Source organism: Trachemys scripta, chromosome 22 (assembly GCF_013100865.1).
Source record: "Trachemys scripta elegans isolate TJP31775 chromosome 22, CAS_Tse_1.0, whole genome shotgun sequence".
Taxonomy (NCBI): Eukaryota; Metazoa; Chordata; order Testudines; family Emydidae; genus Trachemys; species Trachemys scripta.
In genome coordinates, this window is record NC_048319.1 from 4283860 (window position 1) to 4301260 (window position 17401).

The 17401-nt window shown below is 49.6% G+C and overlaps 1 protein-coding gene across 1 annotated transcript in view; it reads right to left on the minus strand.

Annotated features, from left to right (window-relative positions):
- The window catches only part of LOC117869013 (calcium/calmodulin-dependent protein kinase type IV-like), a 44753-nt gene extending 27695 nt beyond the window's left edge, over nucleotides 1–17058 (minus strand). The window contains exon 1 of the mRNA XM_034755472.1: nucleotides 15874–17058. Within this exon, the coding sequence (XP_034611363.1) occupies nucleotides 15874–15971 (98 nt within the window). The 5' untranslated portion in view covers nucleotides 15972–17058. The remainder of the gene's footprint in view (nucleotides 1–15873) is intronic.
- Between the last annotated feature and the right edge of the window lie 343 nt (nucleotides 17059–17401).

A 17401-nucleotide genomic window follows, 5' to 3' on the forward strand; every position in this document is an offset into this window, starting at 1 on the left:
GGATGAGAAGCGCTATGTAGAGCGAGGTCTAGTGGCTGTACGCTCACTACTGCAACGACACCACCTGGGCCTCTCTCACCATGCTACCACCGTGGACCTTCCACAGCTGCAGCCCTGGGGGTGATGGGCACCGTCATGCAGCACGTGGGAGCTGCTGCTCGTTCTGCTGCTGTCGTGCCACCCGAGGGGGATGCAGGGACTGTGACCTTTGATTGCGCCAGGATCAGCGCACTCAGCCGTGCGAGGGGCTTATATTTCCCCCCTGAATCGCTTCCGGCTTTCCTCGGTAAAACCATTTTAATTAAAAACGGAATATTGAGGCGGTCTAAATCCTTAAGCAGCTTTTAAGACCGAAAGAAGCATCCCCTCCCCCCACGTCCCAGTAAGTGAACCAGCCGCAAGCGGAGGGCGAAGAAGAGATTACAGCCTTGTGGGGGAGTGCAAGGGGAGACTCTCGAGAGTATATGACATGTGTGCTCCCTGAACAAGCCTCCAGGGCCACAAATTCCCCCTTGGCACCAGGATGCTAATGCCACCATGGTGCTTTCAATGCACATGATGCCCTGCATGCAAGATCCCCCAGCCCAGCCCACAGGTGGGTGTGATCATCCCCATTTTACAGATGGGCAAATTGAGGCACAGAGCATTCTTATTAGCAACCTCAAGTCACACAGCCATCCAGGCCCATGGCTGGGACTAGACACAGGTCTCCTGACTCCCCGGCTAGTACTTGGAGCCCAGGACAGTCTGGGGTTATTTGGTTACGCCCCCACTTTGAGCTGGTGGAGACATACCTGCACTAGGAGCTACCATGCTAAAAATATAGTGGGTGGTGCGAGTGTTGGGAGGGGCTAGCTGCCCTGAGTACAATCCCGAGCCACCATTCACACCTCCAGCTGGAAGTGTGGACGTACCCCTATATGCTGCCTTTAATGATGCGTGTGTTCTTTGCATTAAAGCAGCGAGAGCTTGCATTTAACAGTCACACGGCAATCTGGCCTGCTGGCAGCCACGGCCTGCCACACTCCACTGCCACACTCCACTTCCCACGACACCGTGCATCCCTACGCAACAAGACACCGGCTCTGGGCAGCGCCTGGGCCAGCAGCCCCGAAGACCGACACGAGGAAGGCTACGCACACCGCAGAGTTTGATCAACCACTTTCCCCAGCCTTGGAGGAACTTTTCAATTCAGCTCCTCTCCTCTTGCAGACACGACCGGTCACCCCCGAGGAGCAAACCCAAACGCCCCATCTCCCCCTCACAAACAAACCCAATCAGGTGGGATTGGACCCTGGTCATTAGGCCATTTGCAAATCCACTTAGTCTTTGGTTGCAGAGAGCAAGCTGTCTCCGGAGCACCGCCGACCCGTTCTGTTCCATCACGTTTTCGCAAAGGCGGTGAATGGGCTCCGCTGAATTGTGACTTCGAACTATCCAGCCCCTAAGGTGAGGAGGGTAGTAACCAGCACTTAATTTGTGCCGGGGTTCAACCCCGGCACCTCTAGGCTTGGCCGTTCATAGCCCCGGCACCTGCGGGTTGCTGCATCTGGTCCGAAAGTAAAAATATTGCTTGAGGCCCGGCGCCTCTTTCATTACAAAGCAAGCAGTGGTAGTAACCCAATGCTGTGTGTGTCAAAAGAAAGAGAGAGGCTGCATTCCAGCCAGGGGCGGCTCTATGTATTTTGCCGCTCCAAGCACGGCGGTCAGGCGGCTTTCAGCGGCATGCCTGCGGGAGGTCCGCCGGTCTTGCGCCTTCGGTGTACCCGCCGCCGAATTGCCACCAAAGCCGCGGGACCAGCGGACCTCCCGCAGGCATGCCGCCGAAGACAGCCTGACTGCTGCCCTCAAGGCGACCGGCAGGCCCCCCCCTGCGGCTTACCGCCCCAGGCATGCGCTTGGTGCGCTGGTGCCTGGAGCCGCCCCTGATTCCAGCGCCCGGGCTATTTGGAAAGGCTGTGGTTTATATAATGGGGTTTGCCTGGGGACTCGTTTGTCAAAGGGCAATTGTCTCTCAACGTCCTATCACCTTCCAAATTGTAACAGGCTCGGTCCGTCACCCTCCAACCTCACGCCTGGCCCATACCTCTTCCACCAAGGGCATAGCTACAGTGGGGCGGGACCCACGAGGTTATGGGGGCCCAATCAGAGTGGGCACCGGGTGAGAGCAGGGCCTGTTGGCCCCCAGTGGCAGGGGGTGGCTGGGAAGGGGGGCCCTTCCATCCAGGATGACCCTGGGCACGAGCAGCCAGCAAGGATGCATGGAGAAGGTGTGGGGGAAATAGCAGCATCAGGGGATGTGCGAGGGGTGGGGGGCAGAGATGGAAGATGTGGCCCTCAGAGGTGGAGTGCAAGGCAGAAAGCCTTGGCCACTTTGCTTGGGGCAGGAGGTTGGAGCAGAACTGGGTGGAGATGGGGGGCTGGATAAGAGCTGAGGAGGGCAAGGAAAGGGGGTTGGAGCACAGCTCAGGGGGGTGGAGCAGAGCTGCAGGGTCTGGGAGCAGAGCAGGGACCATGGGAGGAAGCTTGTGGGGGGCGCTTGTGGGGGTCTGACATGGGGCTGGGAAGTAGATCAGAGAAGTGGGGGCAGGAGGGGAGCTCAAAGGTCCTGGTGGGGTGATTGGATTGGGGCTGGGAGAGCTGAGGGCTGGAGTGGGATGAGGGAGAGCTGGGAGGATGGGATCAGAGCTGGAGGGGACCAAGGGGAGCCAGGGGACAAGCTGCAGGTCTGCAGAGGGCCTGCAAGGGAGCTGGGGGGAAGCTAGGCAGGGGCTAAGGTGTGGGAGATCTGGATTGTGGCTATGGGGGAACCAGCTGAGGGTCCAGAGATGTACAGCAGGCTGGACTGGGGCTATGGGGAAGCTCAAAGAGGGTGGATTTCGTAATGAGGAAGCAAGGGGGTCCCTAAATTATATTTGCACCAGGGCCCTCTGGGGCCTTGGTAGCTGCTGTCTTCTACTGACACTGTAAGCTCCGAGGCAGGGCCGCTGGGCCACTGACTTCAGCTGGAGTGCGGGGGGAAACCAGAGCCCGCGATGTCTCCCTTACCTGTGGAGGACCTTGCGCTACAAGCCCTAAGCCCTGATTACCCACCATTCAGATAAGGCAGAGTAACATTTTCAAGAGTACCTGGTTTCGGAGCCTAAGTCCCGTTTCAAAAGTGGCTGGGGCATTGGCGTCTAGGTGCTTCTCTACACTGGAAAGTGTGCATTTAAACTGCAATATCTCTTCCTGAATACCTCCGTGTGTAGACACACTTATTCCTGCTTAGCTTAATCCACTTCCAACTAGGTCCTGATCCGCATCTTTAGGCACCTAAATACCGTTAAACATTTGGCCCTCAGGCACTTTTGAAAACGGGACTTAGGATCCTAAGTCTCTTAGATGCTTCTGGAAATGTGGCCTCCTTGCCTACCTTCTAAACTGCACCAGTTTCCCTAAAAGTGTTATTTCAAACTAGGATAAAATCCTGTATGGACACCCTCAATGTCATTTACACTCGGCTTATGCCCATTGTGCTGAACTCAATTTCGAATGAATCAAAATGGAAACAGGCCGGGTTTAAATCACATTAAGCGTCCACACAAGGTTTTGGCTTGGATTAATTAAATCAGTTGAAAATCATACCTTCCAGTTAAATTCATGCAACGTTGTGGTTAGACCAGGCCCAAAGCACCTCTTAGGGGTTGTCTCCACACAGAAGTTGCATAGTTTTAACTAGATGATATAATTAAAGCGCACTCCTCGTGTGGACTCAGTTATGCCGGTGTAAAGGCGTTATAGCCGTCGTTTCATAGCGGCCTCGAATTTAAGGCCAGAAGGGATCAATAGATCTAGTCTGAGCTCCTGCAGAGCACAGGCCATCCAATGTCATGTTGAGCCCAATGACTGCAGTTAAACCAAGGCATTTTAGTCCCCAGGAGACCACCCTGTTACACACCCCAGGCAGAGAACAGGAGGGACAGAGGTGCACCAAAGCCCCTGCAATGGCAGGGAATTGATTAGGTGAGACATGGCCAGATGATCCCAGCAGGCAATCTACCCCCCATGCAGAGGAAGGCAAAAAAAAACCCAAAGTCCCAAACTATGGTCCCAAGGTCCCATAATCTATACTGGTATAGGACACCTTTATATCTGTATAACCCATCCGCAGAGGGTAAAAGTATACTGATAATAAAAAATAACCTCCCTCCCTGTCCTAGTTCTACTGGTACAAAACTGTGTATTAAACTGCAGTGAGAGCGAACATCCAGGGGCTGGCATCAGTTTGCAAACCAGGGCAGGCTATAAGCTCTTCAGGCCCAGTGCACTACAGAAATAATAACTAAATCGTCAAGAGGATTATCTGGGAGGACTAGCCCGTGGCCCTTCCCACCCGGCCCCTCTTTTGTGCCTTCACCGCTTACACAGCAGCCAGGAGTGGGTCTCGTCATTCCGAGACAAGGAGTCAGGTGGCTTCTGCGCCATGAAAGGCACGCCCGTAGGGTGACCAGATGTCCCAATTTTATAGGGACAGTCCTGATATTTGGGGCTTTTTCTTATATAGGCGCCTATTACCCCCCCACCTCCGTCCCGATTTTTCACACTTGCTGTCTGGTCACCCTACACGCCCGCCATCCGTTAACCAGGAAGAACTGCCAGGCAAGGAGCTTTGCAGACAAGTCTTCTTCCCACTAGTCTCGCCTGGGGCCCCTCCAAGGGGGCTCCCTGGGGTGGTTGTGCTTTGCTGGGGTGTCACCCTAATCGCCAGGGCAGGCAGTGGATGTGAGCATGCAGAGCAGGTTCAGGAACGCACGTGCCAGAGCGACGAGGGCTGGGGGAAGAGCATGGACTGAGCTGTGCCTCTGGGACTGATGCTGGTTATTTTTCCAAGGTGGGTGAGGGCAGTGGCCGCCGCGTAACAAGCTCGGCTGCATCTTTAAGCCGCCTCCGTCTCCCGCTCCCGGGCTCTGGTCAGGGCTTCCTGGAAGAGCCGCAAACACTGTCCCCCATAGTGTTTGCACACGTGTATTCAGGCTCACAGCAGCCTTATGAGGTAGATAAGTGCTGCTCTTCCCACTGTACAGGGAAAACAGAGGTGACTTGTCCAAGGACACCTAGTATTGCCAGTAGCAGAGCTGTGAATAGAACCCAGGAGTCCTGATTCCCCCTCCCCTCCAAGGCCAGGAACAGCACCCAGGGGTCTTGACTCCCAGTCACCTGCTCTAACCATTAGACCCCCAAAATGCTTTTCCAGTTTTCTGAGGATCAGCAAAATGGTCCAGGAAAGGTACCAGTGTATAAAATTAAGCCACTTCAAGTTACTAAAGAGGAATCGTTACGTTTAAAATCCCACGCAGTGTCAGTCAGTTGCCAGTAATTTTTAGATCTAGTTCACAACATCTCCTAACCCCTGGACAGTGAAAACAGCCTATTGCTTGTGTCGCCATGGCACAACCTTGCAATTTCAGCTTTGATGCAGGATTCCTCTTAGCAGGTTAATTCCCGCTCCGAGTAATCGAACACATTTTATTACCCTTTGACTTTCTTGTCTTGGGGGGGAATCAAGTGTCAGTTCTGATTCTTTGCCCCCCGTATTTATTCTTCCCATTGCACAAATGGTTGCACAGCGACTCAGTGGCAGAGCTAGGAACAGAACTTTGCATCCTGAACCTATCGCCACCCGTGCAAAGTTTGAATCCAACACCAGACTTTGATGTGTCTCATCCCTCTACCGTTCAAGGTGAACGTTCTGCATGGCTACTTTAGAGCCCAAATCCTGCATTTAGTATAATCATTTACAAATAATCAGCTCAGAGTTTAAGAGATGCTCAGTTTTGCGTGTCAGTCTACACGCAAGAGCCTCTTACCCTTTGTGTTTTCCAATAACATTATCAGGGGCAGCGGCAGGATTTAGACAAATTAGCTACACCCCAGTCAGTCCGTATCGCTGGCCCAGTCTCTGAGCTTCCAGAAAAGAGTCATCTTCTACTTCTACTTAAAGCTCTGAATAAATATCTGTAATCAACCTTGACTGTGAATGGAGATATAATTGTGTTTGTTTTACAGATGACTGGAAAGTGTGAAACGATGGAATTTGTTGAAAAAAGACTGGATTTGCTTCTAATGCGAGTGTACACTTTATCCAATATCATCGTTTGTGGAGGAGGAGCCAAAGACTATTGGGCCGAATTTTGGCCTGGCTATTGTGAGATGCTCCCGGGTCCAGGGCATTCCAGGGCCATCCTACCAGTGCAGAGGGCTGGCTGGTGTGCTGCGGGCTCTATGCACACCCTGCTCCCAGCCCCAAGCTGAGGGACTGGATTGGGGGTTGTGATTGGACCAGTGTACTGCCCTGCAGCTGCCCTATTTCCCAGGGGCCAAGGGAAACAAAGTGTAAATTAGAGCAGCCTTGAGGCCGCTCTAACTTACTCCCAGGGCCTCCATAACCCCAGAATACAGCGAGCACAAAGATGGCTGAAAGTCATCCCTGCCCCAAGAGCAGGTCCAAAATAACTGCAAATCAGGCCTCAAGCATGCAGGCATGGCCACAGCTCCAGGCTGGCTGGCCCCCTCCCCTTTGTTAGGGCCTCCCAGTCTAACATGCAAGCAAAGACTCTAGTCACCCTCGTTCCTGCACAGATGGAATTGAAGAGGTTCCCTGCTGCACCTTTTCTCACCTGAGGGCGCCGCCACTACTAAGACACAGCAGGATTTTGCATGTTGTACTCAGCACTGATCGAGAATCCAGCTGCAATTTCTCATCTTACATCACTGAGATGTAGACATTTTAATTTTATACTTATATGACACTGAAAGCAGGATAAAAATCCACATTTTCCCCACCATTAATCAAACAAACATATGAGATTTAAGGCCCTGATCCTGCAAGTCATATCAGGTAGACCCAGGACCCATGTAGATCAGATTTCAGACTCAGGGCCTATCTTTTCTTCCTCATGGCAATATCCTTCAGCAATTAATTTTTACCCGGAATAAACTATTACCTCACTCGCTGGTTGGCCATTTTTTGTTCAATCCAGTCTGTCTTTGGAACTGATTTGTGCAATATTCCAAAGCCCTCCTCCCCCGCGCCTGATAAATATCACTTGTCTATGCTCATTTGTCGGATAATGGCCTTGAAACCCCGCTTTATGGATTTCCCCCCACCCCCCCTTTAAGCTGAGTGCTGTGATTCACTGTTTGATTAGAAGAAACTATCGGCTACAAATCAGTCTGCAGAAGGCGTTCTGCTCGGTCAGTTTCAATGCACCAGAGGCAGCGTGGCACTAAGTGACAAATGCATGTGGAGAAGGGTCTTCTATCACCCCAGATTACATACAGTACTTGGCGTTTCAAGTTGTGAAAGAAAAAAATAAAGAGAGAGAGGCGAAGGACTGACAATACAGACAGAGGGTTTTTTGGGAAGGAACAAAATTAATTTGATTGAAATCTGGACATTTCAATTGCACCCACATTCGAATCCCCTCATCCCCCGTTGCAATTTCTCTCTAGTGGCAGCACAGGTATGTGCAGGTTAGGAGGTGACAAAGCCGGTTCAGGGCCCCGGATTTGCAGTGGCGGAGTGGGCCGCCGAAAACTTCCATTGCTAGGTAAATAAAACGTCCTTGAGTTTGATTGTAAGTTCTTTGGGGGCAGAGGCTGACTTTTTGTTCGGTGTCTGTGCAGCCCGCAGTGCAATGACGTCCTTGGCCGTGCCGGGAGCTCCTCGGCGCTATCGCAACACAAAGAAATACATAATGGTAAATAAAAACAAAGGCCGGAGCAGGCTATAAATATCCACTCTTACAAAGGCCGGTGTTACAAATGCTTTACTGAAATCAAAGGACACTATCGGAAGGCGCTGAGATACTGCAGTGCTGAGTGCGGTATAAGGACTTACACAGAACACAACAGATCTTAGTTGTGCTGTTGTTTCAAAGTGGTGATACTCAGACTTCAGTGATTCAGGAGCCAAATCAGAGATCAACGTTACCCAAAAGAGCCTCAGGAGTGTGAATTCCGTGTTTCATTGTCTATCGTACTATATATTCATGTTTAAACAGTATGGCAGGGGAAATATTTCGTTTATATACTATTATATATATTCTCAGTTCTCACATTAAAATGACGAAGTATTATTATTTTATCACCTACGATTGGTTAATAACATCGTACAAGCATCCTGATTGGTTAATACCTTAGCTTGGTTAGTAATTAAATCACCCAGCATTTTAATAGCATGTGTTGCAAAGAGCTGCAGGAGGCACATGAAGAGGCAACTTGCAGCTCCCCGAGTGGTCTGTGTATCCCTGTTTTAAAGGAACAGAACTATTCCCCCCCACTAAACTCAGCAGACCTGAGACTGCTTCACACTCCAGAGAGCAGCTGTAGTAAGAACGACCCAGGTACGACCGGGAGTATTGTACATCCACTTTGGGTTGGGGTGAACAACTGTGAGAGGGGCAGCCTGATGGAGGACTGGGCCCTGGACCTGGCTTGTTGGGCCAAATACTGAGACGGTGCTGAGCCCGTATGACAATTCCCAAGGACATCACTGACAGCTGCGGTCTGGGCTCTTTTCCCCTTGTCTCTCATCCCTGACGTGTTGGTGCCAAACCTCTCCATACGCATCCCACCCCCCCACGCCCTTCCTGCTGAAGGCAGAACACGTGTGTGGGAGGAATTAACTCCTTGACTGCCACTTCTGCTACAGGGCCTCTACAACCCACCTCCCTATGCTTGAGTCCTCTCGTAATCCGTAAAACTCCCTGAGAATACCCCTTGCCAGTGCACAATTGATGTCAAGACTCTGCATCAGTCCTGCTCCTAGCTCCTGGTATGGGGGCTGTGTTGGAGTATGGATGGAGTGCAAAGCCCTACAGCTGTTGTCTGCTTCCCACAGGGGGCCCGGGGACACAACATAAGTTACAGCAGCCCTGAGACTGCTCTAAATTACACCAGGGGCTGGATGTTGCAAGAATAGAGGGAACACAAAAGTATCTTAAAGCCCCCATAATCTCCCAACTCTACCCATCAAGTGCAGGAATGGAGTAACTGAGAATCGGCCCCCTGTCTTTGACAAGAAGGGTAACTGACTCATGGAATGGACTCTCCATCGGCTGTTATTATGATCCTTGAAGAGCCCTTGGAACTTAATGCAGATGGATTTTCAAGTTCAAGTATTAGCTTCACATCATTTGCCAGAGAGTAAAACAACCTCCCAAAGTCTATAGAAATGAAATTTAAATTCAGTTCCCTTGGAGCTCATTCATCCTGATTGCTGGGCTATCTTTCTCAGACAAAGCATTAATAAAATCCACATGTCTGCGGTATTAATATCTGGCGACACAAAGCCAAGAGCTAACAGACACTCCACTTGTTCTTTGCCTCTGGTTTTTACTGGCAACCTGGGTTTTTTCCTCTGCCCTTCCAGGGTTTTTCATGAATAGAACAGTAGAGCTGGGCAAAAGTTTTCGACCAAAACTTTTTTGGGGCCAAAATGCAGATTTGGGTCGACCGAAATACATTATGAATTTGCGTCGAATTTGCTGAATTGTTTTGGTCGGGAAACAAACAAAATTCTGAAGAAATCAAAATGTTTTGTTTTGATATTTTCCAAAGGGAACGGGTTGATTTGTCAATAAAATTGCCTTCAGTTTTACTTTTAGAAAACATTTTAAAAAGCTCAAAATCTACACAAAACATTCAGTTTGACCTGAAACTATTTTGTTGTTGTTGCTTTCTGACTTGCTGAAAAAGTCAAAAACATTCATTTCGGATCATCCTGAAACGATTTCCCCTCCAATTTTGCCAAACTGCCAGTGAACCGAAAAACCGGCTCTTTGCACAGCTCTGTCTAGCAGCGCATCTGAGCTGTGGTGAGTGAGTTAAGAGCTTTGTTAGTGTTTCTATTCGAGACTGGGTCCTGTCCTGCTCCCAGGGAAGTCAATGGACTGGAAGTTCTACCACAGCAATGGAATGGGGTCAAACAGTGGAATGCTATGTCAGGATTTAGGGCCAGCAAAGCGCTGAACGTTGTCACCTGCTAAATCAAGAGCGGCTGGAGACAACGGGCAAACCCTCATTCACGTGGGGGCGAAACTGACCCCCCCATGCACACAGCCAGTGCAAAACCCATGCAATAGCGATACCCTATTTTGAAGGCTTAAGTGGGGCTTGAAGGCTGCATGTCTTATAGTGACCCTGTGCATGGCGGGTGAATCACACCCAACCCCAGTCCAGTGGTGAACTTTCCATTGATTTCAGTAGTGCAGGATTGGGCCTTAAATCAATGGGTTTAGTCACGTGAGTAAAGGCTACTTGTGCGTGTGAAGGATTGCTGGCTCAGGCTCCGGACACTGAAGAGCTACGAGTGCAAAAAAAAAAAGGAAAGAAATAGCCGAGCTTTTGCTCCAGTGACACGAAGGTACTTTGTCGGCAGCTGTGCAGAGCGTTGTTCTCTAAGGGCCTGATCCAAAGCCACCAGTGTCAGTAGGTGTCGATGCCAAAGGGTGTTGGATCAGGCCTTAAAATACAGGGCCGGCTCTGGCTTTTTTGCCACCCCAGGCAAAAAAGCCTCCCGCCGCCCCCCCTCCCCTGCGGGGAGCATGTGTGTGTGGGGGAGGGCGCCGAGCCCGGCCGTGGCCCCACTCTCCCCGGCCGGCCGGAGCGCTGGGGGGAGGGCGGCGAGCCCGGCCGCAGCCCCGCTCTCCCCGACTGGCCGGAGTGCCGGGGGGAGGGCGGCGAGCCCGGCTGCGGCCCCACTCTCCCTGGCCAGCCGGAGCACTGGGGGAGGGTGGCCCCGCTCTTCCCGGCAGGCCAGAGCTCCGGGGGGAGGGCGGCGAGCCCGGCTGCGGCCCTGCTCTCCCCGGGTGAGCGCCGGCCCCCTCCAGGTGCCGCCCCAAGCACATGCTTGGAGGGCTGGTGCCTGAACCCGGTCCTGTTAAAATAGCCTGGTGCCTTTGTGGATGGGCAGGGATATGAAGTGAAAACCGACAGAGCTATTTCATTTCCAGTTCTCTACAGCTGCCATTCTAAGGTATATCTATGGTCCCCATAACCATAACATCAGAGCACCTCACAACCTGCCAATGCATTTACCCTCACAACCCCTGGGAGGCAGGGCCTTGCTAATATCCCCATTTTACATATGGGAAATTGAGGCCTGGAGCGGTTAAGTGATTTGCCCAAGGTCACACAGGCAGTCAGTGGCAGAGCAGGGAATTAAATTCAGGTCTCCTAACGCTGAAGTTAGGTGCCCTAATCAGTGCACCATCCTACCTCAGTTGTTCCTGCCCCTTTCTACTCCTTGCGCATTTCTTGAGTCTCTTGAGCTCTGGTAGCAGATAGCTGAAAAGCAAACAGATTTAAAAGCTCTTCTGTGCTTGTGGCCATGATAGGGTTTAACAGGTCACAAGGAAGAAAAAAGAATCAGCTTTTAAAAAGAGTCCCTAATTAAGGATTTACACACACAGGCTCAGTTACGCTTGTTGCACAGATCAGGATAAAAATATAAGTGCTTTAAAACATTCCTAAACTGTATTTACTGGAACAGCTCTCAGGACCTATCGCTAATATTAATGCACATTTTAAACCTGCCCAATCTCACCTCCACTTCCAAGAAAGAATTTCCTTTGTGCATTTGCAGATTTTTCATTTTTATATTAGGTTGTTTAATAATGACCGGTTAGCATTGAACGGGAAACTCACGAGGCAAGCGAGCTAGCTGGTTAAAAATACAAAGGTTCCTTCTCTAGAAAGCCCTTGTAGGCAACAGTTTGAAACAATGTTGGTCCTAAAACCAAAAATACCCACATCTGTGGTTTGTTGCCTTCCCTCCCTTTTTCATTTTGATCACTAGCAGTAACTACCCAAGGGCAGGGCATTCCCAGGGATTACAGCCATGAGGTTCTCAATTGGTCATTGATCTGCACAAGGCTTGGAGATTGCTCATTGTTTTAATCAAACAAAGAAGAATTAATTCCCAAGAGAAGCCACTGGGATGACAGCAAAATCTGACTTCCACTGTCCGCTGACAGAAAATTGTCTTCAATAGAGCTGGTCACATTTTCCCTTGGAAGTTTTTTCACAAGGAAATCTAGATTTAAAAAAAAAAAAAAAACACATTTTGGGGATTTTTTGGTGGGAAAAAAAAATTTCTGGCAAAAAAATATTTTTTCAACATTTTAAAATGGCAAATGTTGAGAAACTGACTTTTTTTTTGGGGGGGGGGGATTTTTGAAATTTTTTGTTCAAAAATCATGGGTTTTTCTGACTGTTTTCCAACTGGCAAAGGTTGGACATGTTTGTGGAACCAAGTCTGGTTTTCCAGCCAGCACTAATCTGAAGGCTCCTAAATTTGGTCCTGAATTTACCTTGTAGCATCCAGTTATAGTAGACCCAGCCCCAAATCTCTCATTGTTTCTTCCCATGACCCAAATCCCACAATCCTCTGCAACCACAAAGGACCATGGAATATAAGCCCGAATGTCTACACTGCAATTTTATAGCCCCCACAACCCAAGCCCCTTTAAGTCAGCTGATCCGGGCCAGCTGAAGGCGTTTTACTGCAGTGTAGACACACCCAGAGAGTCTCATTTCATTACACAACCCTAACCATGGCAGAGTTGTCTAAGAGTCTCAGCGAGGATGACCCGAGCCCTGCCCTGGATTGTAATGGTCTCATCTTGAGAGACCCAAAGCGCTTGCTAATGCTACTGAAGGCAATTGCTGGTGCTTGGCACTTCTTTGGATCTGACCTGGAATATGCAGCCTTGGCCCAAGAGACTGAAGCGCTAGTCTGCTCACTTCCCCCATCTGAAGAAAGTCCTGTCGTCCAGGTAGATGTACAGGGCTCTGTAAGCACGGGGGGCCTGGTACTCAGTGGTGCTGGGGATTCACAACCTCCTTTGACAGCCGCATGCCAGTGCTTTAGAAAATCAGGCCCTGAGGATTGTTCTTAACCAATGGGAGCTGCAACAGCTAGACACAGCAGGGTACAGGGTTGCCAACCCCAAATATGCACAAATTGCAAGCCCAGCCCTCCAGCCTCATGCGTTTTTGGCTTACCAATGATGAGAATAAAAAAAAACCTCTTTTGGAAAATGATGATGTTGTTTGGTGCATTGATTCTATTTATTTATTTACTTCCGTTGTGGTAGCGTCCAGGAGCCCCATTCATGGACCAGAACCTCCCTGCGCTAGGTGCTGTGCAAACACTAACCAAAAAGATGGCCCCAAGATCTTACGTTTGTCTGCTGGGTTCTGAGCCTTTAAGTTTCATGTTTGCAAGCTTTTCTCTGCAGCCATGAGGGCTAGACGCTTGTTTTGTTTAAATGGAAGCTGAGAGTCTCACCTAATCACCTGACTCCAGGAGCAGGCGCTTTTGGAAAAGCACCAAATACTGCAAGACTCGTGACAAAATCACGAGAGTCGGCGACATGTATTTAAGGGCAGGTTTTTAGTTTTACGTTCGCACTTCCTGCCTATGCTTCCATCAGACTTTTATGTTACATGGATATTTGCAATGCAAATTACTTACAGGCAACTTCTAGAGCTGGTCTAGAAGGCCGAGACCACAGGAGGGCTTCAACATTCCAGCTTCAAACTCGCCTGAACTTTAGGGGGTACTTCCAATCTGAACCAAGCCCCAGAGCTGGGTTTTGCAAATTGCCCATTTCTTGGTAAGGGCCCAAACCCTCTGCCCCGCCCCCTTCATCCCATCTGTCCATTGAATCACCTAGAACCTGATCGAAAGCCCACTGAAGTAAAGGGGAGCCTTTCCATTGACATCAATGAACCCTTCGCATTGTGTGAGCTCTCTGGGGCAGAGACTGTCTATGTTATTGCTTTGTACAGCGCCTAGCACCACAGGGCCTGGATCCCTGACTGAGCGGCCCCCTTATGCGCTACTGCAATGCAAATAAGAAATAATAAGAATAAGTGACCCTCGCTGGAGAAAACGATTGCTCAAAAAGACACATTCTAGGGTTTGAAGCACAACGTTTGGCTTACTTTAAAATCTCATTTTTCTCCGACATAGAGACGAGTCTGGAAATTTCACCCCGGTTTAGCACAAGTCCCGACATAAACAAAGCAGGGCACAGGCCCTGCCCGTTATGAGAGCACCGCTCCTTGTTAGGACCTATCAGAAAGAAGTTGCAGGTCTGGCCACCGAATGAGCTCTCCACAGCCGCTGTCATTAGCTTTATAGTCCAGACTGACAAGAGAGCTGGTGAGCACCAGTTGTGATAGTGGACAAAAGCCCGGTAAGACTTGGACTGAGACCCACCACACCCATTGCACATCAGCCCCGCAAGGCCCGGGCAGGGAGTAACCACTTTTACAGAACTTCCTTTGCAAAATGGGGCAGATTCAAATCCAAGGCTCTGGTCCTTGTTATCAATTCCTGAACTATCTGGTGCTTAAGGACATAGAACATCCACACTGGGTCAGGCCAAAGGCCCATCTAACCCAGTATCCTGACTTCTGACAGTGGCCGGTGCCAGATGCTTCAACGGGAACAAACAGAACAGGGCAATTTCAAATGATCCATCCCTTGTCATCCAGCCCCAGCATCTGGCAGTCAGAAGCTTAGGAACATCAAGAGCATGGGGTTGCATCCCTGACTATCTTGGCTAATAGCCATTGATGGACCTGTCCTCCAGGAACTTATCTAGTTCTTTTTTGAACCCAGTTATAGTTTTGGCCATCACAACATCCCCTGGCAAGGAGTTCCACAGGTTGACTTTGTGCGTTGTGTGAAGAAATACTTCTTTGTGTTTGTTTTAAACCTGTTGCCTGTTAATTTCATTGGACGACCCCTGATTCTTGTGGTCTGTGAAGGGGTAAATAACACTTCCCTGTTCACTTTCTCCACCCCAGTCATGATTTTGTAGACCTCTCTCATAGCCCCCTTAGCCGTCTCTTTTCCATGCTGAACACTCCCTGTCTTTTTAAACTCTCCTCATACAGAAGCTGTTCTATGCCCTTAATTATTTTTGTTGCCCTTCTCTGTATCTTTTCCAATTCCAATATATCTTTTTTGAGATAGGGTGACCAGAACTGCACGCAGTATTCAAGGTGTGGGCATACCATGGATTTATATAGTGGCATTATGGTATTTATTGTTTTATTATCTATCCCTTTCCTAATGGTTCCTAACACTCTGTTCGCTTTTTCGAATGCCGCTGCGGATGTTTTCAGAGAACTCTCCACAATGACTTCAAGATCTCTTTCTGGAGTGGTAACAGCTAATTTAGACCCCATCATTTTGTACGTCTAGTTGGGATTATGTTTTCCAATGTGCATTACATTGCATCTATCAACAATGAATTTCATCCTCCATTTTGTTGCCCAGTCACCCAGTTTTGTGAGATCCCTTTGTAACTCTTCGCAGTCAGCTCTGGACTTAACTAACTTGAGTAATTTTGTATCGTCTGCAAACTTTGCCACTTCCCTGTTTACCCCGTTTTTACAGGGAGGAGGCACCCCTCCGCTTGGGGACTCATGGCAGAGCTCCTTTCTTGACATGCCTAAGAAGGTGGGAGAGTAGGGAATTATCTGAACATCAATCAAGAGCCATTGAAGACACTCTACTCTTTACAGGGTCAGGCTCCAGAGAAGGAAAGGCCCAGTCCTATAAACCCTGAACTGATCTCCCTCATCGCCTACCAGATATAATCCTGGTCCTGGGCTTGGTTTGCACGATCTAATGAAAACAATTCGCCCCTCTCTCCCATCCATTGGGAGACCCTCTCCACATTTCACTCCAGGCTCTTGACCTACCCGTCCCGTGCACTTGACCCCCAACTGCAAGAGGCACCGTTAGGAGCAAGAGACGCAAAGCTCACCCACGCCACGAATCAAAATCCGATAACCTCAAACCGTTACCTTCCCAGTTCCGGGCCCATCGTGTAGAAGTCCTCCAGGGCAGAGTTGCGGTGGGACCCGTCAATCCAATACTCCGCTCCGGGGTTGGAGGTAGGCATGTTGGGGGGCCGCAGAAAGGAATTTCCTGCTAGACGTGGGGCAGAGATTGGAATCTTGCTGTGACTTCCCACCCTCCGCACCTAGTCCAGTGTCAAACATGCAGATGGACTAAAAAGCAGTTCTCGGGATTCTCTGGTGGAATAAAATTATATCCACAAATCTCTGTCCTTACGGACCTGCACACTGGGTTTAGTCAGATCGATTCCTCCCTCCTGTGGTTTTCATGATGTCTCTGCACGCCCCCTTATTTTTCATGTCTTTTCAATGCCAAAACCTGATTTTCATAGACTCTGCCAGCAATGCTAACTGAAGCAGGGATTTCCCTCCATGCACATAAGAAGAGACAGCAAATATTCCTGCACATTGAGGATGGTCACTTTAGGAGATTTGTGTCTTGGTATTTTTCTCAGGAGACGGCAGAAATCAAGACATCAGGGGTGTCTTCTATTTCTGGAACATACCTTCCTTCTGCCGGTGGCTTGCATCATCCTGAATCCTTTTAGCTAGTTGCTCTTTGCAACTTGATTAATATTCATTTTGATTTCATTACCGAACATAACCGCAGAGAAGGAATCGCTGCGTATTGAAGCATCGCTCCCATGAATCCTTTGTGCGCATTTGTCCCCGATTCAATGTTTGCTCTTTAAAGTCCCAAACATTTTGGGTTAGTTGGCAAGAAAAACACCCCCGCCTCTGATTGCACCTTCACTTGTGTTCGACTACGGTTCTGCTTCTTTGACCCGATGCTCAAGGCCCGTGCTGCAAATTGTCCCAAACTGGCTGGGCCATCCCAGAGCAACTCCCAGATTTGCAATCTTGGAAGATTTCCGATATGTGCTGATCCACTGAAATTTGCAGCTTGTGGTCCCAGCCCTCTTGGCTATGGAAAATCCCAGGATTTCACGTTTCAGATGCCTCCCTCGTCCGCAAAGAGAAGGCTAGGGAGAGGCAGGCAGTTTGGCATCTGCGCAAGGAATTCAGCACTGCATTCAAAAATCAGCGCACGGGTTTCTCTCTCGCTGTGTCATTCTTGGGGGGCTCGAGGAAGGCATAACACCACGCCCGGCAGCTGCAGCGTACCAGTGACCTTTACGAGAAACACCAACGATTTCTAGCCCCTCCTTTCTAGCTGGCTCTCTTGTGCCACCAAACGGCTCTTTGCTCTCACTGCAATCTCCTTCACAGCACACAAAACCCTACCTGACAGCTGGTTCCTTAAATAACCCCGGTCATTTCACCCAATGCATTCATATTACTAGTATATATCATAGGAACAAATAGAGGCCTCCTCACATCCAAGATCAGAGCCCCATGGTACTAGGTACAGACACAAAAGAAAACGGTGCCTGCCCCGATGAGTTTACAGACGCTGCGGGAAAGGAAGGATTCTTATGCCACATTTACAGATAATACCTAGCTCTGATTCCGC